This window comes from Martes martes (genome assembly GCF_963455335.1).
Source record: "Martes martes genome assembly, chromosome: 8".
Lineage (NCBI taxonomy): Eukaryota > Metazoa > Chordata > Mammalia > Carnivora > Mustelidae > Martes > Martes martes.
In genome coordinates this window covers 86,466,571-86,494,356 of record NC_137895.1, presented here as the reverse complement: position 1 = coordinate 86,494,356, position 27,786 = coordinate 86,466,571, and the positions used below count along the sequence as shown (strand labels likewise).

At 47.1% G+C, this 27,786-nt stretch overlaps 2 protein-coding genes across 6 annotated transcripts in view; both read left to right on the top strand.

The window, feature by feature from the left end:
* BIN2 (bridging integrator 2) overlaps positions 1 to 6,536 on the top strand; it is a 30,994-nt gene extending 24,458 nt beyond the window's left edge. The window contains exons 10-13 of one of the 2 annotated variants that reach the window (XM_080811341.1): positions 274 to 1,012; positions 3,111 to 3,191; positions 4,623 to 4,688; positions 6,049 to 6,536. In XM_080811341.1, coding sequence (XP_080667467.1) covers positions 274 to 1,012; positions 3,111 to 3,191; positions 4,623 to 4,688; positions 6,049 to 6,078 — 916 coding nt within the window. In that variant the 3' untranslated portion in view covers positions 6,079 to 6,536. The remainder of the gene's footprint in view (positions 1 to 273; positions 1,013 to 3,110; positions 3,192 to 4,622; positions 4,689 to 6,048) is intronic. The other variant, XM_080811342.1, reaches the window with a different exon arrangement.
* Positions 6,537 to 10,900: 4,364 nt separating this feature from the next.
* Positions 10,901 to 27,207, top strand: SMAGP (small cell adhesion glycoprotein). Of its 4 annotated transcripts, none has more exons than XM_080811108.1 (4): positions 10,901 to 11,108; positions 12,550 to 12,618; positions 25,618 to 25,698; positions 26,403 to 27,150. In XM_080811108.1, the coding sequence occupies exons 1-4, from the start codon at positions 11,000 to 11,002 to the stop codon at positions 26,579 to 26,581; spliced, it is 438 nt and encodes a 145-aa protein (XP_080667234.1). In that variant the 5' UTR covers positions 10,901 to 10,999; the 3' UTR covers positions 26,582 to 27,150. The 4 variants fall into 4 exon arrangements, with proteins under 4 accessions (XP_080667234.1, XP_080667235.1, XP_080667236.1 ...); XM_080811109.1 differs by having other exon boundaries at positions 11,044 to 11,596; positions 26,403 to 27,156; XM_080811110.1 differs by lacking the exon at positions 10,901 to 11,108 and adding an exon at positions 11,589 to 11,780 and having other exon boundaries at positions 26,403 to 27,207.
* Positions 27,208 to 27,786: the final 579 nt, after the last annotated feature.

The following is a 27,786-nucleotide window of genomic DNA, read 5'->3' as shown; positions in this document are numbered from 1 at the left end:
CCTTCCCACAGAGAAAATATTTTGTCAGTGTTTTGCTGTGTTTTTTTCTAGTCTTGTTTTCTTTATATATTTTTATATAATTGAGATCGTGATATGGATAAAATTTTATAGCCTCTTTCTCACCTTATGAAGGATGATTGCGAGATACACAGACTTTCTCATACGTTGCTCTGTTGTGTCTTATTATTACATGCGTGCCTCGTTATTTATTTGGGGTGTTGGGTTGCTTCCAGTTTTGAGCTCTCCTGAATCTGAACTCTTGTGTTTTTTCAGCAGCAGCAGACGCTCTCTAGTCATTTCTTCCCCAGTTCGCACGTCTGCAGTCTCCAGCCCCCTGACCTCACCTACCAGTCCCTCTGCACTTTCTTTGAAGAATGAGAGGGAGTCTGTCTCTGCAAGTGAAGAAGAGCTGGCATCCGATCTGGCCCCAGGAGAAGAGGATTCTGAGATTAAAGACAAGGAGACTGAGGAGGAAGAGTCCGAAGCCAGCTCTTCTGAGGAGGAGGAGTCCCTGCCAGCTTGCAACGGCCCCGCCCAGGCCCAGCCCTCTCCCCCCACTGAGGGTGGCAGGTCCCAGGAGGAAGTTCTCCCTTGCTCACCCTCTCCGTCACCAGGCAGTGCCCTTACCCCCTCAGAGCAGCCCTCATCTCTCCCAGAAGTAGTCCTCCGAACCCACACCTCAAGTGAAGGAGCTGAACAACCAAAGAAGAGAGCCTCTATCCAGAGGACCTCAGCACCTCCGAATAGGCCTCCTCCACCCAGAGCCACTCCCAGCCCCCGGCACTCCTCAGGGAACATACCCTTCAGCCCTCTAGCCTCTGAGCAGGGCTCACCTGCTAGTCCCAGGGCCTCCTTGGGGACTGGGACTCCAAGTCCTAGGGCCTCCTTAGAGGTTTCTCCTGACCCACAGCCACCAGAAAAGCCAGTAAGAACTTCTGAGGCCAGAGAAAAGGAAAGCATCAACAATCTGAATCCAGAAGAAAATTGTATTTCCCCTACCTTGATGACTGAGGTGAGATTGGATCTCATTGAGTCCTTTCTTTTTCTTTCTTGAAGATTTTTAGTTATTTATTTGAGAGAGAAAGCACAAGATGGGGGATGGTCAGAGGGAGAAGCAGACTCCCCACTGAGCGGGGAGCTCAATGTGGGGCTCAATCTTGGGACTCTGGGATCATAACCTGGGCCCAAGGCAGACACTTAACCAACTGAGCCACCCAGGCTTCCCCAGGTTGAGCCTTTATTCCCTTTTAAAACCACCATATGTATCATCTTTACTATAGTCAGCTTATCCCAGATGATAAGATCTTTCGTCATTAGATTCCAGGTTTTTTTTTTAAAGATTTTATTTATTTATTTATTTGAGAGAATGAGAGAGGGAGAGTATGAGAAGGGAGAGGGTCAGAAGGAGAAGCAGACTCCCCACTGAGCAGGGAGCCTGATGCGGGACTCAATCCTGGGACTCCAGGAGCGTGACCTGAACTGAAGGCAGTTGCTTACCAACTGAGCCACCCAGGCGTCCCTAGATTCCAGTTTTAAGGACATTCCTGGACCTCTTTTGGTTCTGGGGATTGTTTCATATATTCATAGCGACTAATTCAGTGCCATGTACTCTTAGGGTAGTTGACTTGTGCAAAGGATTATCTCTAATATTATTATTATGAGCAGAATCTTGCTAATTTCTTCCTTTGCTCCAAATTCTGGGAGTTCCAATGTAAAGAATCCACAGCTGGCATCTTGAGCTTTACCTTCTTTAGTGGGGGGTGGTGAGGAGGGTCTCATTTCGGTTTGTCATATTTATGACTACGGTAAGCAAAATGGCATCTCTGAATTTCTGAGGTCTATCTTATTTGATGAGAGAGGCATCCTAGAAGAAGGAACTCACAGGGGAAGGTAAAGCAAAAGGGATGGCCTTTTGAAAGGTGAAGATATGGATGAGAAAAGGATTGTGTTAAAGTAGAGACAGAGATCCCGTGAAGAGCAACCAGTTCTGTGAAGGATCTGGAAATCAAGTCGTATTCTATTCAAATTACATGGAAAGGCTTATTGTATAGGAGAGAGGTTTGACTTGCTCTGTGAGCTCCTTGAAGACAGAACTATATGTGAAGATTTTTTTTTTCAAGTACATTTTGGATCAGTGTAAGAGGAATTTTCAGCAATTAGTTCTGTTTTTTAAAAAAATGATATGGAAAACCAATTTGAAATATAGGGGAAAGGGGACACAGGGACTTCCAAAAACAAAAATAGGATAGGCCACCTTGAGAAATAGCCCTCCTTCCTTGCTGTTAAAAGCTAAGGATGTATGATCACCTGTAGAGAAGATTATGGTGACACATCTAACTGGATGGCACCAAGATTCATTCATTCATTCATTCATTCATTCCCTAATTATTTACTGACCCCCTGCTATGTGCTGGGCACTTTTCTAGGAGGTAGGCTATTACAGTGAACAAAACATAAAATTCTCTGCCTTCCTGCATCTTACATTCTAGTGGATGGGGAATGGGAGGAATAAGGACAATAAGCAAGAAACAATAAGTAAAATGACAATTTACTCATGATAGGAGATAGAAAAATTAAGTAGGGAGTACATTTAAGTACAGGGAATGAAGGCTAAATTGCAGTTTTTAAAATTTTTTTCTAAAGATTTTATTTATTTATTTGACAGAGAGAGATCACAAGTAGGCAAAGAGGCAGGCAGAGAGAGAGGGAGAAGCAGGCTCCCTGCTGAGCAGAGAGCCCAAGGTGGGACTTGATCCCAGGACCCTGAGATCATGACCTGACCCGAAGGCAAAGGCTTAACCCACTGAGCCTCCCAGGCGCCCTAAATTGCAGTTTTAAACAGAGTGGTCAGAGGAGACGTTTAGCCACTGAAGGAGGTCGGGGCCTACGCCATGCAGATATCGGGAGTCTGAGACTCCTGGGACCCCTCAGTTCACACCAGCCAGTTCACACCACTGAAGGCTGACCAGGCTCTGCTGAGATCCTCCTGTTCTCTGGACATGGGTCCCCCGCTGCTCCCGTAGGCACCATCTAGTGTGCACAAGGGGTCCAGGGCTGGCAGCTGGGGGCGGGAAGGTGTGGAATTCTACGTTGTCCACTTTGATCCACAGGTCTTTTCAGAGTCTGACGCGGCAAAGAAGATGGAGGGCAAGGAAGAGAACAGTCAGCTCACCTCCGCTGACTCCCCTGAGGTACTGACAACCGAGTCGTCGGCTTTATTATGCTCTCAGTCTTGATTCACGTGAGGCGCAGAAGCTCCTCACAGAGCAAGATGTGAAACTTTCTGCCTTCGCCGGCTTCTAGGCTGAGGAAGCTCTACCGATGGGGAGAGATGTGCAGGGCGAGTAGACAGTGAATAAGCACACATAAATGTGGGATTTTGTGTAGGTACAGTGTAGCCAGTTTTCACTGCCCTGCACTAAAAAGAGCAATTCAACAGCATGGAAAATTCAAAATTCATTTAAATGTGACTTTGTAACGTATTGTATGATTTTAGTATGGAGTCAGCAAAAGAGTGAATAAAACAGGTTTGCCTCTTGGGCATCATCTTATTAAAGGGGAGATGATAGGGGCCTGCCTACATACAATTCTTGAGGAACAGGCCAGTAACACTGTCCTCTTTGGGAAAGAGATACAGGGTGCAGCCTCCTTCCCCCTGAAGCTACCTCCCTGTATTGGAGATTTATAGTGTTTCCTTACTCCCAGCCTCTGCTCTAGGATTACTTGGTCATCAGCTAAGGAGACATGTTTTTCCTTTCGAATTAAGCAGTTAGAGCATCTCAGATCCTAGCCTATCAGAGTCATCAGTCTCCAGAGGCCTGTGTCCTGCAAGATCTGTTCCCTTCCCTTACAGATGCGCCGTAAGGCACATTTTCCCTCAAGCAGAATTATGAACGTATCACATATAAAAATGAGTACATAAAAAGAAAACTGCGAGCAGATCTGTTCTTGCTCAGTGTTTGAATCACCTGAGAGAGAATGAAGGTCCTCTTAAAGAATAGTAACTTTCTGGAAGGTGGTGTTACCCTTGGGGCAGTTCATAGCCTGGAATTAGAGGAAGGAATAAGAAGAAGGAAAATTCCTTTGAGAAGGCCCCTTAGAGGGCCAAGGTCTTCTTCCCCTGGCTTCCACGCCTCGGCTTCCCATCTCAGAACCCAGAAATTTCCCCAAAGAAACCATCACACCACTTGCCTTTCCTAACCACCCCAGCCGAGGGTCATCTCAGTGTGAGAGCTGCAGTGCATTCCCGAGGAAGGCTGGTCTAGAAGTGGAAGGTAGTGGTTTTAAAACCTATATTTATACCCTCACAGCCTCCCACATAGATTTATATACAGATGCATGTCACACAGATCACACAGTGTCTGATCATGGAAACAATGGGAGTCCAAAGACCTGGTTTCCTGTCCCAGCAGGTCATTTGACCCTTGGAATCTCAGTCTCTTGATCTGTGACAGAGAATGACAGTAAAGCCTTCCATGATGCTCTCAGGCCATAGTAAAACAACACTGTATGTTGTTTGTAATGTCTGTGACCCTTGTGAAGTGTAAGGCACAGAAGACCCTTCTGAGCTGAGAGGCTGGAGGTTGAGCCGCCTCTCACGGGCAGAACTCTTCTTTTTGTAGAGCCAAGATCTTCAGCTTCATGTCTCTGCCGTTCCAGAAGAGAGCAATGTCATGCCTCAAGAAGAGGTAAGGATGCCAGATAACATGGAGAATGGGGTGAGTGGTAAGACTGGGCATTGGGGGTGCACAGAGGTTTGGCTAGAGTCTGGAAACCTCACCATGGGCTACAAGGGGAACCTGGCAGTGAACAACATCCTCAGGAAAGTCAAGCAGGCGGGAGCCAGAGGACCCAAGAGTAACCTGGGACTTTGTGGCTCCTGTGCTCATTTCCCAGTACTTGACCTTGAACCTCCTTACCTCTCACCATAGCCTTATCTCCTAATTTTTGACACAGAGAGGGGGAAAACAAGCAGGGGAGGGGCAGGCAGAGGGAGAGGGAGTAGCAGGCTTCCCCCATCCCCCACCCCAAGCAGAGAGCCTGACATGGGGCTCCATCCCAGGAGTCTGGGATCATGACCTGTGCCAAAGGCAGATGCTTAACTGACTGAGCTACCCAGGCACCCCCTATATATTTTTATCTGAACTTATTTCAAAAAGGAGTTAAGTGGGGTGCCTGGGTGGCTCAATCGGTTAAGTGTCTGACTCTTGATTTTGGTTCAGGTCATGATCTCAGGTTTGTGAGATCAAGCCCCACGTGGGGCTTCTTGCTGGGCATGGAACCTGCGTAAGATTCTTTCTCTCTCCCTCTGCTCCTTCCCTTCCCCACTTACACGCACGTGCATCCGCGGGCACACACACACACACACTCTCTCTTTAAAAAAAAAGATATATAAAAGGCAAACAAAAAGGTAAATACACAGACACACAAAATATACTCAGAAGTAAATCAGCAGGTGCGTGGGTGGCTCAGTTGGTTCAGCGACTGCCTTCTGCTCAGGTCATCATCCCAGAGTCCCGGGATCCAACCCCACACTGGGCCCCCAGCTCCACGGGGAGTCCCCTTCTCCCTCTCACCTCTCTCCTCTCATGCTTTCTCTCTCTCTCTCTCAAATAAATAAATAAAATCTTTTAAAAAAAAGTGAATTAGTGATATAAAATGGAGACATGAGTTAGGCAAGTACAGAAACACATTCTATAAAATAAAATTAGGATGGACCACAAAGTTGGTTCCACACTCCCTAACATCCAAGAGGAAGGTGCAGACCTGGTCAGTTCACCCAGTTCACGATGCTCAGTCCTTAAGAGTAACAATTCCAGATACTAAGATGAAAAAGAACTTTCTCCTGTGAACCCTCCTAAATAGATGACAGTGAACAAATCTTTACAGTAATTCCAACAACCAGTTTCACACCGCCTCCCTCCACAGAGGCCAGTGCCTTACAAGAAATATAGTTCGACAGAAGCGAAATGAGCTCCTTCCCCGTGCCCACCCGGTGGTTGGTGGGAGGGCAGGTCAGCATCTAACCCAATCCTCTTTCCTTTCTAGGTATCTACAGTTCAAACTGACTACCTCTGAAGAGACTACCGAGACCTCCACACACACCTCCCCAGAGAAGCTTCTCAGCTGGAGGGTATATAGGTCAGAAGGACTTAAGATCTAGCATTCCTTTGTAGGTTCTCGAACCGTTTGAATGCTGGTGGTCTCGAAAGATCTAGCATTAATGGAGGCTGAGGAGCAGACTTAGGGGAGGGAGGGCGGCAGGCTGGGGAGAAGAAACTCTTAGTTCCCGGGAATATTTAATTCAGGCTTTTAGCACTGTTAGAATAAGACTTCATATATTAAGTAAAGTGGGCCTAAAGTGACTATAAAAAGCGTAAGCATCTGTAGACGGAGACACGTCTGCATAGAGACACATTACCACAAATACTCAGAGAATAGTGAACGAATCTTTGACTTACCACTCATTTTGCAAGACTTAGAGCCAAAAGAACAGATTTTCAGATTGTTAAATAAAGGATTACTCTGACTGTGTACGGATTGCTTTTCTTTTTTTGACACGAGGAGTTGTCCCTGCCCCACACATTGTTCTCCACTTAGGTAAGGTCATTAATTCTACCCCATGTTCAGAAAGTTTTAGTCATATCCTTGACCCCCAGTTGGAATGACGCCAGGGGCCACAGGCTCCTTTGCTCAATCCAGACGCCCTAAGGCAGGCCCCCTGCGCCCACTTTCAGCCAACAAGCAAGTACCCGGGGAAAGGGGTTACATTTTAGAGCCATAGCCCACGTTTACAGCCTGCTACTTGGTGTACATGAGTATATGAGCGGGCTGGAGGGAGAAACGGAGCTCCCAAATGAAGGGAAAGGATACAACGGGAATGATAGGGTGGAAATGGCACGGAATTTAGAATCCAAAATCCTGGATTCAAGTCCTATCATTTACTTCTGGGAAAACGTTAAAAATGCACTTCGACGTCCTGCCACCCTAATAAACACACACGTGCCGGTGCTTCTCCCTCTTTGCTTCTGTTTGTGGGGTTATGGGCGGTGTCCCAACTCATGCAGCCACCCGGCAAGCATTTGCCAGCCCCTGCTCTGTACCAAGCACCATATGAGGTACCAGAGAAACAACGACAAGGAAAAGTGACAACTTTATGGAGACAGACGATTGAGCAGGGAGCAGAATGGACAGGACTTAGGAATGGGTTAGAAGAGGACACATGACCAAAGTTGTAAGGAATTACTCTAGGTTAGGCTTGAGAGACTAGGGTTTGGGGGTGCCGTCCACTGAAATGGTGATAACAGGCCGACGGGTGTCACTGCGTGTGGGTTCTCTGCTTGCAAACAACAAACTTCCCTGATCAAGCAACAAAGAATACGTTGGAAGGACACTACGCAGCTCTTAGAGCTGAAAGAACGGGGATGTCTGTCGCAGGAATGTGTTGGGCTGCCCTCCAAGCAAGAGACTTCCACCACCTCCTTCCTCTGTGTCCCCTCCAGATCCAGATGCCCTGGAGAAAGAATGAGACTGGCCCAGTTTATAGAGATGCATGGTAGTGTCTACAGTGACTGACCAGTGGTGGTGGTGGGAGGGCGTGCACGAGGAAGCTTTCAGAGAGATGGGACTATTCATAATGCTGTAGCGATTGTTTAATGAGTACACTGTTGAACGACACATACCTATGTGTCAAACTGATCACATTACACACTTATTGTGTAGTTGACTGCATGTCCTGTATAAACACTGGATGCAAGGAGCTTAAGAACTTGTGGGATTTTCCAGTAGATGCATCCGTCAGGGAGCTGGAAATAAATGACTATATTTTGGAATCATTCTTCCAAGATCTAATCCTACTAGTCTTCCTTAAAAGCCTTCAAAAGATTTCTACTGCTGAAATGGAGAAGAGGTTGCATGCTTCCCTGTGAAAGCCCTACTGCCTACATTTTAATACCTTTCTCATAAGGCAGCCCATTCCCTTGGTGCTCAGAATCGCGGCTAGGAGTGCTACTCCAGGGGTATTGGCAGGGTGGTCGAAATGCTGGCAATCAGGCCCCCAGCTGTCCAAGGCCTTCCCAGACCTGCTTGGAATCACCCTTCCACATTCATCCAGCAAAATCCAATTCAAGCCTTTTCTCAGCAGGGCTTTCCCTCCTAGGAGAGGAGTATGCCAGGGAGGACTTCTAGGGACTTACAGTCTGATGGAGGTGGTGGGGGAGACAAGCACCCAAGGTAACTGCTAGGACAGAGGCACGACTAAAGTGGAGACATTTACTAAACTGTGAGATTGATGCTTCATGTGCATATGGCCCCACGGAAGATTCTGGGAAGGCAAGGGAAGGGGCCAGTATGCTGGGCATAACTAGTAATTTTGCTTATTTAGTGTAGATAGTCTTGGCTAGGAACCAAGTTGTTTACCCTGATTTACAAGATGGTGAAGTTGGGGCTCCTCGGTGGCTCAGTTAAGCGTCTACCTTCGGCTCAGGTCATGATCCTGGGGTCCTGGAATGGAGCCCACATGGGGCTCCCTGCTCAGCAGGGAATCTGGTTGGATTCTTTCTCTCCCTTTCCCTCTGCCCCTCTCTCTGCTTGTTCTCTCTCTCTCTCTTCTAAATAAATCAGTCAGATGCTCTGTTCAGTGGGGAGCCTGCTCTCCCTCTGCTCCTTCTCCTGTTCTCTCTTTCTCTCTCAAATAAATAAAATCTTTTTTTTTTAATGGTAAAGTTGTCCAGGGGAAAGGCTAGGATTTAGAAGACTGCCATCCTGTGGCTAGCACAAGAAAGAGCTAGAAGCCAATAAATTGGGCAGAGATGAGTAACTCTTATTCCCTGCCCTGAGGCCCCTGAGGTCTGTTGCCAGAAGGATGGCTGCTCCAGTTTCTGAAGTTCAGCATTTAAACCTTGGAGAACACTGCTAGCTCACCACCATTGAGCCTCCATTCATCATCTGTCTGCATGCACCTCCTTGTAAAATTAATTGCAAGAACATCCCCCAGGCCCTGCCTTCCGGCAATCTGAAGGACAATATTGATAGCTAGAGAAGACTGGAAACATGACACAGCCAGGATCTATAGGATACACCAAAGAACAGCATACACACACTGCCGACAGTATTGCTATTCTATGCTAAATTAGGTGCTGAGCATATGCATACTGGATCCTACTTGTCTGCATATTTACACTTTTTAAATGAAAGGTATGTGCTGGCAGAGATAAAATCATTGTACCAGCATACCTTTAAAGGTTATATTTTAAAGAGAAAAATGTTACTTGTGAGTGATTAACCATCAAATTGTGAAAGTAACTGGACATTTCAGTAGCCAGTGGAGCTGGATGGCCTTGAAGAGTATGCAGTGGGGTCAGGACAATCTTTAGTACATAATGGAATATGCTATGGGAACAGTAACCAGATAACAAAAAAATCTCAACCTTTCCTGGAATTCATGATCAGCTTGTCAGTAAATGCAAGCATTTGCCCACCTTTGGAATTTAACCCTTAGGATTTGAATTTCCTTTTATCTTGGATATTCTTTTATCTGAGAACTGGCCAGCCTGACCTCTTCTCTTAACTTGCATACATCTTGCCTACACGTTACTTTCTTTGCCTTTCTTGGTTGGATGGGTAGTTTTCCCACATATGGGCTTCCTTCCTCCTCATTGATAACTACCATGCCTTTAAAAATACATTTTAAAACGGTGAATTTCATGAACTTACTCTGTTTTTTCCCTCTGGTTTTTACCAACCAAATATCTTTAGGAATGAAAACAACCATGCTTTTATTTTTATTTATTTATTTCAAGATTTTATTTATTTGACAGAGAGAGACAGAAGGAGAGAGGGAACACAAGCAGGGGTAGTGGGAGAGGGAGAAGCAGGCTTCCCACCGAACAGGAAGCCCGATGCAGGTCTCGATCCCGGATCATGCTTAATGACTGAGCCACCCAGGCAACCCAACGTTTGCTTACTTTATGTTTTCGTTTTTCTTCACGACACTATGTCTCTATTCTCTGAGATTTTCTGTCAGTCTTTGTTCCCCAAACAAACATGCACCAGACCTGTCTGTCAATCTATATAAACATTGATTTCCAAAACTAGAGAACTCCTCAGGGGAATATGTAAGCAAGGAAATCTCTATCACCGGCAGAATAACCGCTTGAGTCCTAACCCTAAATAGGAAGCCAAGATAAAAACAGCTAGCCTGGGGCACCTGGGTGGCTCAGTGGATTAAAGTCTCTACCTTCGGCTCAGGTCATGAATCCAGGGTCCTGAGATGGAGCCCCACATTGGGCTTTCTGCTCAGTGGGGAGCCTACTTCCCCACCTCTCTCTCTGCCTGCCTCTTTGCCTACTTGTAATCTCTGTCAAATAAACAAATAAAATCTTTTAAAATTTTTTTAAAAATAATAAAACAGCTAGCCTTTTTTTTTTTTTTAATTTATTTGACAGAAAGATGACAAGTAGGCAGAGAGAGAGGGAGAAGCAGGACCCCGGCTCAGCACCATGACCTGAGCTGAAGGCAGAGGTTAACCCACTGCCTGGTAGCCTGGGCGCCACCGAGGTGCCCCCAAACAGCTAGCCTTTACTGAGCACTTACTATGTGCCAGGTAAGGTTCTAACGCTTTGGATGTATTAACTCATTCTCTCCCCCACTAACTTCATGAGACAGCTACTGCCCTAGATAGAGAAATGAAACCCAAGTGGCTTGTCTGAGATCACACAGCAGAGCGGATTCCAGAGCCTATGTTTATAGTATTACATCTTTAGTCACTGAGTTCATTAATTTGGAAACATTTCCTGCCACGGAGAAGTGAGCCGAGATGGCTCAAGTATGACACGATTAGCAGTTAAAACTGAGGTGCTCCCCACGTGCTAAACGTGTGGCTGTGTCATGGCTTCATTCCAGGGATGAGGGAACAGATTTTAGAGATGTTAAGTCATGATTAGCCCAAAGTCACCGCGCTCCCGAGCGGCGGGGCAGGGACTGTTTGAATCAAAAGACCATGCCGCTCGTGACCTCTATACTCCACCGCCTGAGAAGAACGTCAGACGAGGAAGATCCGGATGGGGCCCCGGTCCCTCCCCGCCAACCCGTCCGGCTTCCCAGCCGCGGTACGCCTACTGAGTTAGCTTAGGCGCCAAGCTTCTGGACACCGACCTATCTACGTAAATGGCATGCAAACGCACGTAAATGTACTTTCCACCTTTGCTGGAAATTCAGATTACGTCCACGGGGGGCCAGCGGACAGATCCCAGTTATCCCAGTTCCGATCCCACGCCGTCTGCAGCCTCCGCGCGAGGGAGGAAGCGGCTCCGGATGGAGAGTAAAGTGACAATCGGACAAGGAAAAGCAGCCTTTCCTCCCGGGGGAGCAGAGGCGGCCGGCCGGGCAGAGGGAACCTGCAGAGGGCGGTTTCTCTCCTCTTTTCCTGTCCCACCCAGTCGGCCGGTCCCTCCACCCCCACTCCCGGCCGGCCTCCGCAGCTCGCTCCGCGCGTCCGCCCGCCGCTTCCTCCCGCTCCGCGTCCCCCGGCGGCTCTCCGCGGCTTTCCGCCGTTCCCTCCCCCGGCCCTCCCCCGGCCGCCCGTCCGACTGGTAAGGTGAGCACGCGGAGGAGGGCACCTGGGGAGGGCGAGGCCCGCACGCACACCGCAGTCCCCTCGGCCACGGGACCCACGCGAGCCCACAGCCTCCCGTCGCGGCCGCTCGGAGCCGGCTGCCCGGACGGACGGACGGACGGACGGCCGCGCGCGCGCCGCGGGCTGCCCCGGGAGCCGGGTGCCGGTAAACGCCAGAGGGCCGGGGCGGGGGCGGGGCCGAGACCGGGTCTCCCGGTCCTCGCCGCGCCAGCCCCGACGTCCGCGCGGGCCGCCGAGTCTCCGGCCGGGCCCAGTGGGGTCGGCGCTGCTGGCCGGCCGGTGGGGTTCGGCAGGCTGTACGCGGGCGGCGCGGTGGCAGGGAAGGGAGGACTGGGGGGTTGGGGTGGGGGGAACGGGCCGGGGCCGGACAGCGGCTGCTTGGGGACGGGCTTGAAGGGGACGGAGGCCCCTAGCCTCCCTTTCCCGTGTCTGGCTCCCCGCCCCCAGGCCCCGGCCCTGCCCCCGCGCGGGCACCGGAGCCGGCGGGTCCTGCCCTCCCGGGCCTCTCCTGACCCCTAGCGGACGGCTGCGCGCAGACGCCCGGCTCGGGAAGAGCGGGGTACCTGTGCCTGCGGCGGGGTGAAACTGGGTCCGCCGCTCGTTTGCGTACCTTCGCCTACTTTCTCAGGTCGGGAGAAATCCCTTAGGTAAATATGGGGGCCAGGTGAAAGGACCTTGGGGTAGGACGTTCAGAGGCAACGCCCTACCAAGTACCAGAGGTCTCGGCTCTGCTCTTGGCACCTGCAGCCGGAGGAGATTCTGAGGGAAACCAGAAGAGAACGGTTTAGGACTAGCCCCATGAGGGAAGGAATCCGAGAAAACCTGGCCCCAAAGGCCTTCCTGGGACTTCAGTGTCTCCAGCCCCGGATAGGGGCCCACCCACCTCATGCCTGTCTTTGTCCCTCTTCCTACAGATCTGCCTCTCCCTGGTGCCCATCCATTTGCTGCAATGACTAGCCTGCTAACCACGCCTTCTCCAAGAGGTAGGTGAAGGCCTTTCCCAATAGGAACGGTAGAGACTTGTTAACATTCCCTCACCTCCAGCCAGGGCCTGGAATTCCCTGAGTCCTCAGCCCAGATGGGGTGACCCTCCCATTTCCCTGTGCCCGCCTCATACCGGAAAAGGTCCTGGGAAGCTGCAGAGGGCAACCAAAATGCTTGCTTTGGTTCAGTTTGAATCTGGAATCACATGGACCTGGGCTAGTTCCCAATACTCCCACTTAAAGCTTTGAGACCTTGAGCGAGTGATCCACTCTCTAAGCTACAGTTTTGTCATTGGTAAAATGGAGAAAATGGTACCTATCTTATGAGGTTATACGTGAAGACTAAATGAGATAACCCATGTAAAACACCCAGCCCCAGTGTCTCATATCTAGTAAGCACTCAATAACATTGGTTGTTACTACCAACCAGTGCTTGTTAGAGATCCACCTTTTCCTGGAAAGGAATTCTACCTGCTTTTTAATTCCACTCCTCTGATGATACACTCCAACATCAAAACCCGTTGTTATCTGGGGCTATGGTCAGGCAGGGATCCACCTCTCACGACACTGAGAAAGAATTGCCACCTTTTGTTCAGTAACCAAGCTGAGCCAGACAGACCATCAGACAGTCACTGATGGTTTTCGCTGTGTACTGTAGGGTAAGGGAGGAACAAACCTTGGTTGGTCTATGCACCTGTGTTTTCACGTACACAGCCTCGTTCGTCATTCATTAGGACACACGTTATCTACTATATTGATGTGGAAACAGGTGAGTGACAACCCCAAGGAAGTTGAAGACACTGTCCTCTATGACTGTGGTGTACATCATTCAGAATGCCCATGGTCCAGTGAGAAACGAGAAGACAGAGATGTGGATAGAAATCTAGATTGGTCAGCAAAGGCTTCATGAGTGGGGAATGGAATGGGATGGAGCACTTCACCCTTGAAGAATAGATGAGGTTTGTACAGACCAAGAAGGGTGCAGTGGCTGTTCCAGGTCAAGTTAGTGCCATGTGTGAGATCACACACTCCGTCTTTCCTGGAAGGTATTCTGGAGAAGGCAAAGGACCTCTAGAATAAATCTACCCACAGGGAAAAGAGGGGATGCTTCAGCAGCTAACTGAGGAGTTAGGACTTGGGCAATTTCTTTTCTTTCTTTTTTTAAATTTGTGGTGAAATATACATAATATAATGTTACCATTTTAACCATGTTTTGGTAGTTCGTGGCATGAATTATTGATTAACATTCACACCGTTACCACCACATGTACCCAACCACCATTACCATCCATCTCCAGAACTTCATCATCTTCCCAGCCTGAAACTCTGTATGGATTAAACAATAACTCCCCATTCCCCCTCCCTCCAGCTCCTAATGACCAGCATTTCACTTTCTGTCTGTATGAATTTGCCTGGGTACCTCATATAAGTGGAATCATACAGTATATGTCGATTTGTGTCTCGCTTTTTCGCTTAGCATCTCAAGGCCGTCCCTGTTGTAGCGTGTGTCAGAACGTCCTTTTTAAGGCTGGATAATATCCTACACACATCATTATATATACATGTACTATATCATTTTGTTTATCCATTCATCCACCAAAAGACTGCTTCCACCCTTTGGGTATTATGAACAAGGCTGCTGGGAATATGGGTATACAAATTTCTTCTCGAGTACCTGCTTTCAGTTTTTTGGGGTATGTACCCAGAAGCAGAATTACTGGATCACATGGTCATTCTGTTTAATTTTTTGAGGACCTGCCACACTGTTTTCCACGGCAGCTACACCATGTTCCAGACTCACCAGCAGTGCACAAGGGTTCTGATTTCTCCTCATCCTCACCAACACTTGTTCTGTTCTTTCTCTTTCTTTCTTTGATAGTAGTCATCCTCATGGGTGTGAAGTGCTATCTCTTTGTGGTTTTAATTTACATTTCCGTAATGATTAGTGATATTGAGCATCTTTTCATATGCCATCTGCATTATTTCTGCTTCCTCCCCCTCCCCCCCTCCTCCTCCTCCCTCTTCCCCTCCTCTCCCTCCTTTCTTTTTGTGTATCTCCTTTAGAGAACTCTCTATTCAAGTCCTTACCCACTTTTTTTTTTTTTAAGATTTTATTTATTCATTTGTGAGAGAGAGCGAAGGAGTGAGCACAGGCAGGCGGAATGGCAGGCAGAGACAGAGGGAGAAGCAGGCTTCCCCGCCAAGCAAGGAGCCCGATGCGGGACTCGATCCCAAGACGCTGGGATCATGACCCGAGCCTAAGGCAGCCGCCCAACCAACTGAGCCACCAGGCGTCCCCTTACCCACTTTTTAATTGGCCAGTTTTGTTGTTATTGTTTCTCATTCTGCTTATTCCTTATCCCAACCTCATGAACAGATTTTAATCCTCATTTTACAGAAGCAAAAACTGAGGTTTTGGGGCAATTAAGAAATTATCAGAGGTTAAATTCTCCCAAGGTCACGTGGCTAATAAAGGCCAAGGCAGGATTTTATGCCCAGTTTTGATTTACTGCACAGCCTGTGTCCTTTCTGTCATGGCACACCGCTCTCAGTGGGCTCTGCACATGAAAGAGAAGGAAAGAGAAAGGAAGTAGAATTCCAGGGCGGGTTCCCATGGAAAGGAGAGTTGAGGGAGCCACCCATTGTTGGGCAGGTCTAAAGCAAATAAGTAGGTTGGCAGACTCAGGTGGCAAAGGATCTGATGCCTCAATGATAAGAGATTTAGCCTGAAAACAAGGGCCTCAAAGAAACCAACAGGTATCTGGGTTAACAACGACCAAATAGGTTTGTAAGCAAAATAGATCTTGAAGTTCATTTGCTATTGGTTAGGATTTGGGTGGAGCCTCAAATCTTGCTGTGGTCCTCTACCCCAAGTCCCCCACCTGAGAGAAAAATGGTGTTACAGTCCTTCCAAGCCTCAAGAGAGGGAAGGAAGAGAGTAACATTAGTATTCCTTTGTTTGGGCAGGGAGACAGGAGAGAAATGGTGTAGGAACACCATGTTTATGGTGTTCCTTTTTTGTTGTTTATTTTTTCATTGAAAAACTATTACATGGGGGCACCTGGGTGGCTCAGTAGGTTAAAGTCTCTGTCTTCAGCTCAGGTCGTGATCCCAGGGTCCTGGGTTCGAGCCCTGCATCGGGTTCTCTGCTCACCGGGGAGCCTGCTTCCTCCTCTCTCTCTGCCTACTTGTGATCTCTGTCTGTCAAATAAATAAATAAAATCTTTAAAAAAAAAAAAAGCTATTACATGCCCCCTTAAGGAATAGCCTTCTAGACCTTTTATATGTATATGCAGACATATATATCTGTGTTTGCATGTGTTTATAGTTTCATCTTAATTTACTTTTTTTTTCCAAACATGTAATCTTATTACCCATTACTGCCCTAGTAATTTGCTTTTTTCATTTCACCATATATCCCGTGCCAGTAATTACAGATTTACAACATTCCGTTTGACAACTGTATAGTGTTTCCAGAATGAATGGCCTGTAATTTATTTAATCATTCCTCTGCTGATAGACATTCAGATATGTGTCACTCTTGCAAATAGTGCTATAGTACTTTCCATTCTACAGTAAAACTCAGGGAACCAAACCCAGTGGACACGTAAAGTGGTTAGCTGAGGCAGACCAGAGATATTTCCAGAACCTGGAGAGTTGATGGTGTGGAGGAAAACACCTCGGAATGAGGAGACAGATTTGAAGCCCAACTCAGCCAACAGCTCAGTGATCCTGGGCTGGCTGATGGCAGTTTTCTGAGCTTGTACATAATGACAATACCAACCCTGCTTATATCACCAGGATGGATTAGAGATAAAATAATCTTTAAAAAAAAAAGATGAGAAAATTTTTTAAAAATATTTATGTTGAGGGGCACCTGGGTGGCTCAGTGGGTTAAGCCTCTGCCTTCGGCTCAGGTCATGATTCCAGGGTCCTGGGATCAAGCCCCGCATCAGGCTCTCTGCTCAGCAGGGAGCCTGCTTCCCTCTCTCTCTGCCTGCCTCTCTGCCTATTTGTGATCTCTCTCTGTCAAATAAATAAATAAAATCTTTAAAAAATATATTTATGTTGAGGAGAATTCTGATGGAACATTTTCAACTTATAAAAATTCTAATATTAAGGTTGAGGATCAGCTAGGTGACAGTTTATAAAAATTCCAAAACTAAGGCTGAGAAAGTTTCTGAGGGTCAGCTAACTGAACCACCCATTCCGTGCTAGAATTCTCCTTCCAGTACACCATGAAGGATTTGACCAGTTTTGCTTTTCCTTCTCTGGAGAGACCTCTCCCATTAGTTTCTTTCTTTTTTTTTTTTTTAAGATTAATTTATTTGACAGAGAGAAACACAGTGAGAGAGGGAACACAAGCAGGGGGAGAGGGAGAAGCAGGCTTCTTCAACCAGGGAGCCCGACATGGGGCTCAGTCCCAGCACTCTGGGATCTTGACCTGAGCCCAAGGCAGACACTGAACAACTGAGACACCCAGGCACCCCATCACCACCACCACCAGTGGTCCTCTTGCACAGGTCATCCATCAGCATATTTGAAGATAACATTCAAGCTCTAGGCTCTCCCTGAGTTTCTTTGGGCTTTCTCTTGCCAGCTTTCCTTATGTGAACAATTTCCAAGCCATTCACTATATTGGCAGCTCACCACGAAATTGTCATACCCAGACGTAGCTCAGCAGTCTAAGAGTGGCACAAAGTAGGGCTGCACTGTTGCCTTCTTTATTAGAGACCATATTTATATTAATGGGGCCTAGAATAACAGCAAGTTTTAAATTCTTTAAGATTATAAAAGAATAGTCAACTCTTGAAAACTAGGGGTGCTGATCCCCCACACAGTCAAAGTCCATGTATAACTTTTGATTCCCCCAAAACTTAACTACTAATAGCCTACTGTTGACCAAAGGCCTTACCAGTAACAGTCAATCAAGACGTATTTTACATGGTATGCATACTATATACTGCATTGTTGCAATAAAGGAAGCTAGAGAAAAGAAAACGTTATTAAGAAAATCACAAGCGAAAAATGCATTTACAGTACTGCACTGTGTTTTGGGGGGGGAAATCCACGTTGTAAGTGGACCCATGCACTTCAAACCCATGTTGTTCAAGGATCAACTATACTTATCATGGTAAGAGATTTGGAAGATAAAGGAAAGCATATAGAAGAAAATAAAAGCTATCCATAACCCCGCAGCCCAGCTGTCCCTCTTGTTGCCATCTGAGGGTATATCCTTCCAGTACCCATTGCTTTCTGGGGATCTCACTGTAAATATTTTATATATGCTGCTGCCATGCCATGGCATCCCCATTCTTTCTTTGTCAGTAGTTGAACAAGACCGAGGAATCTGTCAAATTCTCGCCCAGCTCAGTTTGGCCCATTTCTCTAGTCGTTTTGAAATCTCTCCGTTTATCAGCTTATTAGCTGCTCCCTCTTGTTTGGAGACTTGCACAAATTTGCCACACCTTCCCTGGGGCTCTAGGAGTCTGCATTTACCCAAAAGGCACGAAGTGCTTGTACACTCAGCTTATGTGGAAGGCACCACCAAAGTGGACCACCAAAACAAAGATCTTACAAAGAATTTAATACGCAGTGGATTAGGAAAGTCCAGTGAAAAAGCCAGAGTTATTACCATCAGGGGAAATTGATATTGAACTTTCTTAGGCCTATCTGGTGATGTAATACTTTTATTTTATTTATTTATTTAATTTATTTATTTATACTCTTTTATTAAGATCTAAGAAAGATCTTAAATTTGGTCCTGGCATGGCTTGACGTAGTAGTATCAATTCGAAAAGAACTAAGGTCAAATCCCAGAGGAAGAACCTGTGGTTGGATTTGCCCCCTTCTTTCCATGGTGGTCAGTTCCTGCTCCGCTTAGTCCTGATAGCTAGGCTCTGTTACTCCGCAGGATATTATAAACAGTCTTTTTAAAAATATTTATTTATTGGGTGCCTGGGTGGCTCAGTGGGTTAAAGCCTCTGCCTTCAGCTCAGGTCATGATCCCAGGGTCCTGGGATCAAGCCCGGCATCGGACTCTCTGCTCGGCACGGAGTCTGCTTCCTCCTGCCTCTCTGCCTACTTGTGATCTCTGTCTGTCAAATAAATAAATAAAATCTTTTTAAAAATTTTTTATTTATTTCTTCTGGAGAGTGAGCCTGAGTTGGGGGAGGGGCAAGGGAGAGGGAGAGACACAGACTCCCTGCTCAGAGCCAGACAGGGGCTGCATCCCAGAACCCTGAGATCATGATCTGAGCCAAAACCAAGAGTCGGACGCTTTACTGACTGAGTCACCTAGGCACCCCTAGTATAAACAGCCCTATCCGTGTTCTGTGATAAGACACACCGTATCTACTTATCTACTCCTTATCTACTTATCTACTCCTGCAGCATCTTCAGCTCTCCTTAAACTCCAGCTACCCCACTCAGTTTCCATTGATGACCTTGCACTCTATTTTCTTGAGCAAATTAAAGTTCTCAGAAAGAACTGCCAAAGGCTCCCACTGTCTCCATCTTTCTGCCACCTGCCTGTGTGCCCACATGCGTGTCCCTAGCGTACACTGTCTACTCTGTCTGCAGCCGGCCCCTCCCTTCTCCGGGGCGCTGAATCCCCCTCCCTGCAAGGACTCAGTTGCAGCCACTCTCCTCTCTCAGGCATCCCCAGCTGTTCCCTCTCATCCAAGTTATTCTGTCCTTCCTATCCCTACATAAACATGCTGTCATTTCTCCCATCCTTGAAAAAACAAACAAAAAAACTTGAACTCCCTTCCCCCTCCAACTGCAGCCCCATTTCTCTGCTCATGTTTACAGAAAAAAAGAGTTTTATCTATATTCTGCCTCCAGTTCCTCCTCTGCCTTTTTTTTTTTTTTTTAAATCAGTGTCAGCCAGGGCCTTACATACAGCAGTTCACCAGAGCTGCTGTTTTCTGGGACCTTCGCGAGCCCTGCGTGGGGAAACCTGGTATCCTCGTACTTGGTCTGTTTGGCTGCTTGCTATTACTCCTCAGTCTCTTTTGCTCTTTCCTTTCTGGGCTCAGCCCTTGGGCTTCTTTATCAGTACTTATTTCGCTTGGTGATCTCACCCATTCTCAGGGGCTTAAATATGCGGATTTTTAAAAAATCTCCATTCCAGACCTCTTCCCAAAATTCCAGTCTTAACAGCTGCACTTGGGTATCTAATAAGCAGTCATGTCCAAAACTGAACTCTGATCTTCCCTTCCAAATCTGTTCCTCCTGCAGGCTTCCCAGCTCGGGTAACACCATGCTTTCCTTCTCCCAGTTACTCAAGCCCAAAACTTTGATGTCATCCTTGACTGCACCCGATACATACCCTGTCAGTCTTAGTGTCAGAAGGTCTCAGAATCCTACCGCTTTTTCTCTGAGCTCCGTTGGGCTTCCTCCCAGTATGGTGGTCTCAGTGTTTTCAAAAGCGTGGTCTTTGGAATTTCAGGACCTACCCCAGACCCCCTGAATCCTTTTAACAAGATCCCTAGGAGGTTCTTATACACAACAGAGGTCAAGAAGCACTTCTTTGGGATATAAATCCAATCTCTGCCCCAGAACCTCTAAGAGGTTCTCATTTCAGTCACTGAAAAAGCCAAAGCCCTTTGGTGGCCTACGGCACCCATAGTACACAGCCCCCTCGATTTCCTCTCCTCTTGCTTCTCCCTTGCTCTGTTCAGTGCCTTAAGTGTGCCTTGAGTGTGCCAAGCATGCATCAGTGCTTTTCAATATTGTGGCTACCCCGTCTCTCAGTTGCTGTTCTCTCTGCCCGGATCTCTGCCAGGCTGCTGTTCTCACCTTCTAGAGGCCTGTACTCAAGTAACCTCATCAGGGAGACTCCCTGAGCACCCCATCCACGTGCCAACCCCCTACCCCACTTTCTGCTCCTTTTTTTCTACATAGCACTAATCAACATCTAATACAGTTACAATACAATAATACTAATACAATAATAATTCTACTTATTTATTGTCCATCTTCTCAGAATGTAAACTGTATGAAGAGAAGGGTTTTTTTAAATTATGGTAAAATTATACATAACAAAAAATTTACAATATTTAAGTATACAATCCTGTGCCATTAAGTACATTCACATTGTGCAACCATCAGCACCATCCATCTCTAGAACTTTCTCATCTTCCAAACTGAACTCTGTACCCATTAAACAACAACTGCCATCCCAGGGCCTCTGGCTGGCTCGGTCGGTAGAGCATGCAACTCTTGATCTCGGGGTTGTAAGTTCAAGCCCCACATTGGGTAGAGAGATTACTTAAAAATAAAATCTTTAAAAAAAAAACAAAAAAAATGTAACAACTGCTCATCCCCTCTCTCCCCATTTCCTAACAACTACCATTCTACTACTTCCTTTCCCTATGAATCTGACTATTCTAGGTACCTCATAAAAGTGGCATCCATTGGGGCGCCTGGGTGGCTGAGTCGTTAAGCGTGTGCCTTGGGCTCAGGTCATGATCCCAGGGTCCTGAGATTGAGCCCCACATCGGGCTCCCTGCTCGACAGGAAGCCTACTTCTCCCTCTCCCACTCCCCCTGCTTGTGTTCCCTCTCTTCCTGTGTCTTTGTCAAATAAATAAAATCTTAAAAAAATAAATAAGTGGCGTCCATTTTGTAGCATATGTCAAAACTTCCTTTGTTATATTATTCAGCCTTAAAAACAAAGGAAATTCTGACACTGCTACAAAATGGATGAGCCTTTGTTCCTGAGGTGTGTGTTTCCTCCTTTTAGAAGTAGAGTCCAGAGAGCCTTTTCTTCCAACAGAGACCATTTTCATCATAAGTAAAAATCTGATGTAGGGTCTGCCTTCTTCATTAATCTGTCGTCTTCATGTAGATGTAAATTTCTTTGTACCTCCTTCATTTGTGCTTAACTGCTTCGCCAGATGGCTTCATGTAAGTAATAGGAAGGCACTCCTATTGAAGTGTGTTTCTTTTTTTAATCTTTTTTTTTTAAGATTTTATTTATTTATTTGAAAGAGAAAGAGATAGAGAGAGCACAAGTGGGAGCGAGGATGGGAAGCGGAGGGAGAGAAGCAGACTCCCTGGTGAGCAGGGAACCCAACTCAGAACAGGACCCTGGGATCATAACCTGAGCCGAAGGCAGACACCTAACCGACTGAGCCACCCAGGCGCCCCGAATGGTATGTCCCTGAAGGTCTTTCTGCGTTGCCGACATGCGCTGTTTAGTTGTAGCGAACTTGCCTCTGAGTGCATCAAAGGTTAAAGTTAGGGAGGTTGCCTGTGAAGCAACGTGGCTTTCCCGTTACACTGATGTTGCTCCCCTGAGCCAGTCTGCATTAAGGACACACTCTTTTTTTTTTTTTAATATTTTATTTATGACAGAGAGAGTGAGGGAGAGGAAGCACAAGCAAGGGGAGCTGGAGAGGGAGAAGCAGGCTTCCCACTGAGCAGGAAGCCCGATCTGGGGCTTGATCCCAGGACACCGGGATCATGACCTGAGCCAAAGGCAGACACTCAACAACTGAGCCACCCAGGCGCCGCAAGAACAACTCTTTGTGGCACAACAGTGATTGTGGTCGGCGGGTATTTCTTCTCCCTTTACCCCAATTTTTTAAACCCTTGAGCTTTCTGGAAGGCTTGTTGTGGTGCCCCGTGGTAATCTTTCATGATCTCTTCCTCTTGTTCCCTATTGGGGAAAAAAAAAAAAAAGGACACAGTAGAAAGGATTAGTATAAATACCTCGCTTGGGCTTTGGAGCGGGTGGTCCTGGATTCAGATCTCAGCTCCACGCACTGTTCCTTCATGTATGACATGAGCCGTTTCACTTAACTCTCCCAGGGCCTCTGGGTCCCCATTAGCAAATAAAAACACCTACTTTGAAGTGATTGATGTGGGGCGCCTGGGTGGCTCAGTGGGTTAAAGCCGCTGCCTTCGGCCCAGGTCATGATCCCAGCGTCCTGGGATCGAGCCCCGCATCGGGCTCTCTGCTCAGCAGGGAGCCTGCTTCCTCCCTTCTCTCTCTGCCTGCCTCTCTGCCTACTTGTGATCTGTCTGTCAAATAAATAAATAAAATCTTGAAGTGATTGATGTAAGGATTAATGAGTATGTTATAAAGCCCCCAGCATGGAGCAGGGGCTTAGTAAATGGCAGCTGTTATAATTGGGATCATTTGCAGAATTTCCCAACTAGCAATCATCGTCTGTCCTCGGGGAGTTATACGTATCTGTTCTCTGAACCCTCACTGTGATGGAGCTCCGTGGTCCAGTCCCTGGTTGACCTCAGCACTGCCCCTTTCTCAACATGGTAGGGGCAAAGTAAACTGCTGTTGATTGACTTGAATATTCTTATTCTTTATACTTAAACTTCCATATATGAGCTAGTCTTCTCAGTGCTTTGTATATCTTACGTTTTCTAATGTTTAAGACAGGCAAAACTAAGAGCATCTGTACAGAATTCTAGGTCAGTGGTGGGAAGATGGAGTGCAGTCCTGGGAGATTTGGGGGAGGAAAGTGTGCGTGATGGGGAGCTCTGCCTGCTGGAAGACTAGATCAGGCTTCCTTTGATGGAAGTCACTGCATAATCTCAGAAGTGACAGCCCATCACTTTTGCTGTACTCTCTTTGAGAGAAGCAAGTCCCTGGGTCCAGCCCACACACAGGGAGAGGGTCTCACATAGGGTGTAAATAAACACCAGGCAGCGGGGGCCATCCAGAGCCCCCTCACCAGCTTCCCGCCACGCTCCCATTTTGCAGTTCAAGAAACGAAAGCTCAGAGAGGTTTAGTAACTTCCTTAAGGTCACCTAGTAATCTTTGGGGGCAAGGTTCAAACCCAGAGTAGCTTTCCTTTTTTTTTTTTTTTTTTAGGATTTTATTTCTTTATTTGACAGAGGGAGAGATCACAATTATTTGACAGAGGGAGAGATCACAAGTAGGCAGAGAGGCAGGCAGAGAGAGGGGGAAGCAGGCTCCCTCTTGAGCAGAGAGCCCGATGTGGGACTCGATCCCAGGACCCTGGGATTATGACCTGAGCTGAAGGCAGAGGCTTTAACCCCCTGAGCCACCCAGGCGCCCCAGCTTTCTTTTGATCACTAAGCCGGTAAACAGTGTAACTATGTGATTGCTTCCTGCTCTCGTTCAGGCCTCACCCGTGCCCTGTAGAGTTGGCTAACATCGCCCCAGAGGCCCCAGGAGAGCACATTTGGGCCGGCCTGGGGCAGGGCGGGGAGGGGCTCTAGGCAGCCCACCTCTGCGTTCTCTGTTATGGGACCGGCTTCATCAGCTGTCTTCTTGACCTGGGTGAAAAGACCCCTCAACACCATTGGCCCCTTTCAGCACTGCTTCCAGGCTCTCAGGCCCACGGCTGGTTACTTCATCTCACTTGCCCTAGATGGAAACCTGAAGTCAGTGGGCGTTAGACAGGAGTCACGCTCATGCCCTGTGCTCCAGCTGTGCTGGCTCTTGTCCCTTTTACCCTGGAAACTCCTACCCCAGCTTCAGCTGCCAGCTCAAATCTCACTTCCTGTGGAGGCTGTGCCTGCTGGAAGACTAGATCAAACCCTCGGTCCCGTGCTCTCCTGCATGCCCCAGGTTTCCTTGTCTCGTGTATTGCGGTCATTAACTGTGAACCTTGGCATGGTGGGGGGCCAGCTCCGTGAAGGCGGGCCGTGTGCTTTCTGTGATAGGCCCAGTACCTGGTGAAGGGGAGGCAGTTAATGAGTGCTGCTGCTTTTTACTGAATGAATATTAAGTAAGGCCTCCTGTGGGCGATGTCAGGGTCAGCTGGCCTGTTTTCCCCAGGATACCTCTGTCGTACAGTAACCTTAACTTGGTGCCTTTCAAATCCCTACTCTAAAAGGCTAACTAGGGACAGAACTAAGGACTCCCTGGCTGTCCATGTAAATACTTTTATCTCTTTTTTAAGATGTTATTTATTTATTTATTTATTTGAGAGCGACAGAGAGAGAGAGAACACAAGCAGGGTGAAGGGCAGAGGAAGAAGCAGATTCCTGCTGAGCAGGGAGCCCGATGGAGGGCTCGATCTGAGGACCCCAGGATCATGACCTGAACCGAAGTCAGACGCTGAACCAACTGAGCCACCCAGTGCCCCTGTGTGTTTACTTTTAAAAGGGACTCCTGGAGACCACAGTTTTGAGTGTGGTGACCCTGGGTAGTGACTTTAGGGTGGGACTTTCTGGCTATAAAGGATGGATAGACCACTAGCAGGAGGAGGTATGAGATATATTTTAGGGTAGGAGAGGCCTTGTTTCAGCATCTTTCAACTGCAGGGCCTACTCTGGTGGCATAGGAAAGTGTTTTAATAAGGGAGGAGTATTATTTTATTATTTGAAAATAATGTTGGGATGTCTGGCTGGCACAGTCAGCAGAACGTGTGAATCTTGATCTTGAGGTCGTGAGTTCAAACCCCATGTTGGGCACGGAGCCTGCTTTTTAAAAATACAGTTTAAAAAACTGAATAAAAATAATGTTTACAAAGAGTTTGTAAGAGCATTAAAGAAATGCCTGTGCCAATATAATGTAAATATATATACACATATATATATATTCATCATTTGGTCTCATCTATGTAAAAGTATGCATTCCTAATAATAGCTTACCCTTACTGAGTTACTTATTACCTGTCACAACAACCCTATAGATACTGTTATCTCCATTTTGCAGATGAAGATGCTAATGCACAGAGAGGTTAGGTAATTTTCTGAAAGTAACACAGCCAGTAAAGGACAGAGCTCAGATTCAAATCTTACCAATTAGGCTCCAAAGCCCATACTCTTAACTGCTATATGAGGCAGAGAAAAATCCATCAAAATATTCATTGTCTTTGGATGGTAGTTTATTTTCTCTTTTGTTCTCCAGGTTTTTCCATACAGATTTACTATAGGAGTTGAATGACAAATTCTTTATTAGGGAAGAGGTAGAGTGGTGAAATTTGAAGGACAAATGTACGTCTTAGGACAAAAGAACTCACCCCATTTCCTCTTCGACTTTTATAAATTTTCTAGAAGAACTGATGACCACCCCGTTTCTACAGGCCACTGAAGCCCTGTCCCCAGAAGCCGAGGCAAGCACAGCCCTCATTGCAGGTAACAAAGGCCCTGAGCCAAATCCAGAAGACTTCTTGAACTCAAGGGCTATCTCTGTTCATAGACTAGGAACCCAGTGTGGTGATCAAGGATTTTCCCTATGCAGGAAATCACCACAAATTGGAGACCAGATTCATTAATGGGCTCATTTTGGCATGTAGGTTTTCTTCTATGCACACACACGAGGCTACAAAAGACTTAGAGGCTTCACGCCTGAGACACTGCCAGTAAATGTGGGAAGTGGCCACAAATAGATATAAGTGTGTACGGGCCCTACGCTCCAGTGTGCGGGTAGCAGTGGGGATATGTGTGGCTTGTCAAGTGGGTGAGGACAGGGATGGGAGGGATCAGAGAAATCCCTGCAGGAGGCCATGGGTTTCAAAATATCTTCCTGTTGGGATAAGCTATTTCCTTTTTCCCTCCTTCCTGTTTCTATCAGAATCATCAGGAACTGGTTGAGAGGGGGTTGTTTTGTTAGAAATCCAAAGCCGTGTGTGCTTAGCTTAAGCCCCAGGAGGCTCCAGATATCCTGCACGTGGAAGTTGGGCTTGTGGGGGAATATGGATTTGGACGTGGACACTGGTTAACTCGAACAGGAGGATCCTTATACAAAGTGAGGGAATCATTGAATTCAGGGGACCCCATGAATGACTGAGACATCCTCAATCCTGAAACATCTCTGCATTTTCCCTCTCCTTTCCAAGTTGTCATCACCGTGGTCTTCCTCACCCTGCTCTCGGTCGTGGTCTTGATCTTCTTTTACCTGTACAAGAACAAAGGCAGCTACGTCACCTACGAACCTGCAGAAGGCGAGCCCAGCGCCATCCTCCAAATGGAGAGTGATTCAGCCAAGGGCAGGGACAAGGAGGAATATTTCATCTAGTGATTCCGGGCCCCCAAGGAGCTTATCCAGGCTCCAGAGCTAATACACTCTTTAATTTATTAGGTGAAAGTTTTATCTGAAACCAGTGAGAAGCATTGATTGATATGGGCAAACCTGAGCTCCTTCTAGGACACAGGCCCAAATGCCAATGTCAGATGCCAGGGACACAGAGAAAGCCGTTGATGATGTCTTTAGCCAGGCCTTTGTATTATAGCTAGTTTCGGTGGCTGCCCAGCAAGGTGGAGCAACACCAGGCCACATGAGTACGTGCCTGGTCATCTTCACTTTTTTCAAGGTCAAAGGGCAGGAGCATTAGGGTCTCTGGCTGCTCCTCTGTCCCCTACCTGGTCTTCTAGTGACAGCTTGAACAAAGATAGTGTCGGTAGAAGTTCTTCCCAGGTGCTAGATACCATGGTAACAGGCTGAGCAGGAAGGGACAGGAGACTGGGGAGACCTCACCCCCTGATGAACGCGCTCCATCTCTTAATCTGAGCCTGCCCTTTCTGTCTTCCGAACAACCTTGTACTGATGCTATTTTTATCACAATTAAAAATGTTCATTGATACAGAAACCTGATTCCCATGTGCAAGAAATAACTACCTTTGTATTTTGACTTACCCATCCTCAAACTTTTTCGACAGTTTCTTTTGCTTATTTAACTCATTTGGATATGTTCTCTCCCCAACAGAAAGAACCCTAGGGGAGTTTCACAAGTTCCCACAACAATCTCAGGAGTTTGAAACAAAGATGGTCGTGGGAAGCTTGTTCCAGGGGAGTGTCATTAGAAACATACCCTGGGAGATGAAACGGTTTTACCTTCCATCCTGGCAAAAGCCAGAATTTCCCAGACCCATTCTTTTTAAGATTTACTTATTTGAGACTGCTCGTGAGAAAGCATGAGTGAGGTGGGGAGGGGTGGAGGAAGAGAGCAGCAAGCTCCCCACTGAGCAGGAAACCCAACTCGAGACTCCATCCCAGGACCCTGGGATCATGACCTGAGCTAAAGGCAGATGCTCAACCGACCTGAGTCACCCAGATGCCCCCTTCCCAGACCCCTTTTGTATACACAGAGGGAACCAGGAACAATCTCCCTACCATTCTTCCCACCAGTGTCCTTTGAATCAAGCCCAGAGAAGCTTCTTGGATCTAACTTAGTCCCCAAATGATATGTGTTTAAAAGACACAATGTTTTGATAGAAATCATA

Bases quoted from the DNA above. Each gene is read 5' to 3' on its own strand.
- SMAGP (XM_080811108.1), top strand. From the start codon at position 11,000: ATGCCGCTCGTGACCTCTATACTCCACCGCCTGAGAAGAACGTCAGAC. The intron at 11,109-12,549 runs GTACGCCTACTG...CTCTTCCTACAG, and splicing joins CGTCCGGCTTCCCAGCCGCG to ATCTGCCTCTCCCTGGTGCC. The intron at 25,699-26,402 runs GTAACAAAGGCC...CTCCTTTCCAAG, and splicing joins AAGCACAGCCCTCATTGCAG to TTGTCATCACCGTGGTCTTC.